Raw genomic sequence first — 1525 nt, 5'->3', positions numbered from 1 at the left:
AAAAAAAAAAAAAACTTAAAAAAAAAAATCATGTTTTTAATTGGAAGTACCAATGTCATTAGAGTTTTTTACTTTTTTTGATAGTACCCACCCTGTGATCTTGGCCTTACACTTTAAAGAGGAGACGTACTTAAGATAGTCCATGTGCTTTTCTGTATCATTTTAAAGAGTTTTGAGGAACAATTGTTCACACATCTCATTGCCACTCTCCTCTGTTAGTAAGGGATTTCTTTTGGTTTTGGTTTTGGTTTTTCAGACTCGAGAATGCATGGAACAGTTACAACTGGAAGACCGTGTCCTCTGCCTTCACAATCGATGGCGAACCCTCTATGCTGGGCTAGCAAATGGCACTGTGGTCACATTCAACATAAAGGTGAGTGGTTGGGGAAGCAGGCTGCATTCCACTGCCCTTTCTCTCTATGAGGAGGCGACAGAACTAGCCTTTATTCAAAACCACTCTCTTCTAGTGCAAGTGAGGTCAGTCCTCTCTTCTGTCTGCACAGACTCACATGTGCTAGGACCAAAGTGCAGCCCTACTAAATTAAACCAAGCCTGAATACTTGGGCCAAATAATGAGTCATATGTTAAACCGATCTATCTGATTTAAGAGTGACACCATGGAAAATGAATGTGACTTCCCTGACAAAAGACACTGATGTGACTGGAGACTGTTCTGTAAGGTGAAGTCATTTTGAGGTTTCCTTTAACAGCCATGCAGTCTCATTCTTTTCCAAGTCATTTGGTGAGCTAACTTCACCATCTTCCTATGCTGGGCCCCAGCGTTTCCTGGCTTATGTTGCTGTGATAAAATACCCAATCAAAAGCAACTCAAAAAGAGTTTATTTGACTGATTATTCAGGATTATACCATTAAGTAGAAGTCAAGGAAAGAACTTGAAGCAGCCAGTCCTATCCACAGGCAAGAACAGAAAGAAGTGAATACATATGTGCACGCTTTTTGTATTTGGCTCCCTTGCTGCACTTATGGTCAGGATCTTTCTTTTTCTTTTCTTTTCTTTTCTTTTCTTTTCTTTTTTCTCTTCTTTTCTTTTCCTTTATTTATTTATTTATTTATTTATTTATTTATTTATTTATTTATTTTTGGTTTTTCGAGACAGGGTTTCTCTGTGTAGTCCTGGCTGTCCTGGAACTCACTCTGTAGACCAGGCTGGCCTCGAACTCAGAAATCCACCTGCCTCTGCCTCCCAAGTGCTGGGATTAAAGGCAGTGCCACCACCGCCCGGCTATGCTCAGCATCTAAACTCAGGGAACGGTGTGCTTGCATTGGGCAGTCCATGTCCTTCCCCTATCCCCCTCTCCGCTCCACTTAGTGCATTCAGGACAGTCTCTCACATTATCCAAAACCAACCTGACAAATCTCATGGAGACTTCTTCCTAGATGATTCTAGCCTGTGTCTAGTTGATAATTAAAACTACCATTATACAGAGTAAGGTTAAGAAGTTCTTGGTGGTCTGACAGGATAGGTAGTAATCTTATGTATGCCTTAAGAGACATGTTCTCATTT

General features: G+C 40.7%; 1 protein-coding gene across 4 annotated transcripts in view; it reads left to right on the top strand.

The window, feature by feature from the left end:
* Znf106 (zinc finger protein 106) overlaps positions 1-1525 on the top strand; it is a 54215-nt gene that overhangs the window by 45581 nt on the left and 7109 nt on the right. For all 4 annotated transcript variants that reach the window (XM_031371582.1, XM_031371583.1, XM_031371584.1 and 1 more), the window contains one exon: positions 257-373. In XM_031371582.1, coding sequence (XP_031227442.1) covers positions 257-373 — 117 coding nt within the window. The remainder of the gene's footprint in view (positions 1-256; positions 374-1525) is intronic.

The sequence above is a fragment of the Mastomys coucha genome, unplaced genomic scaffold (assembly GCF_008632895.1).
Source record: "Mastomys coucha isolate ucsf_1 unplaced genomic scaffold, UCSF_Mcou_1 pScaffold15, whole genome shotgun sequence".
Lineage (NCBI taxonomy): Eukaryota > Metazoa > Chordata > Mammalia > Rodentia > Muridae > Mastomys > Mastomys coucha.
The sequence above is the reverse complement of the archived record's forward strand: the minus strand, read 5'-3'. Positions and strand labels throughout refer to the sequence as shown.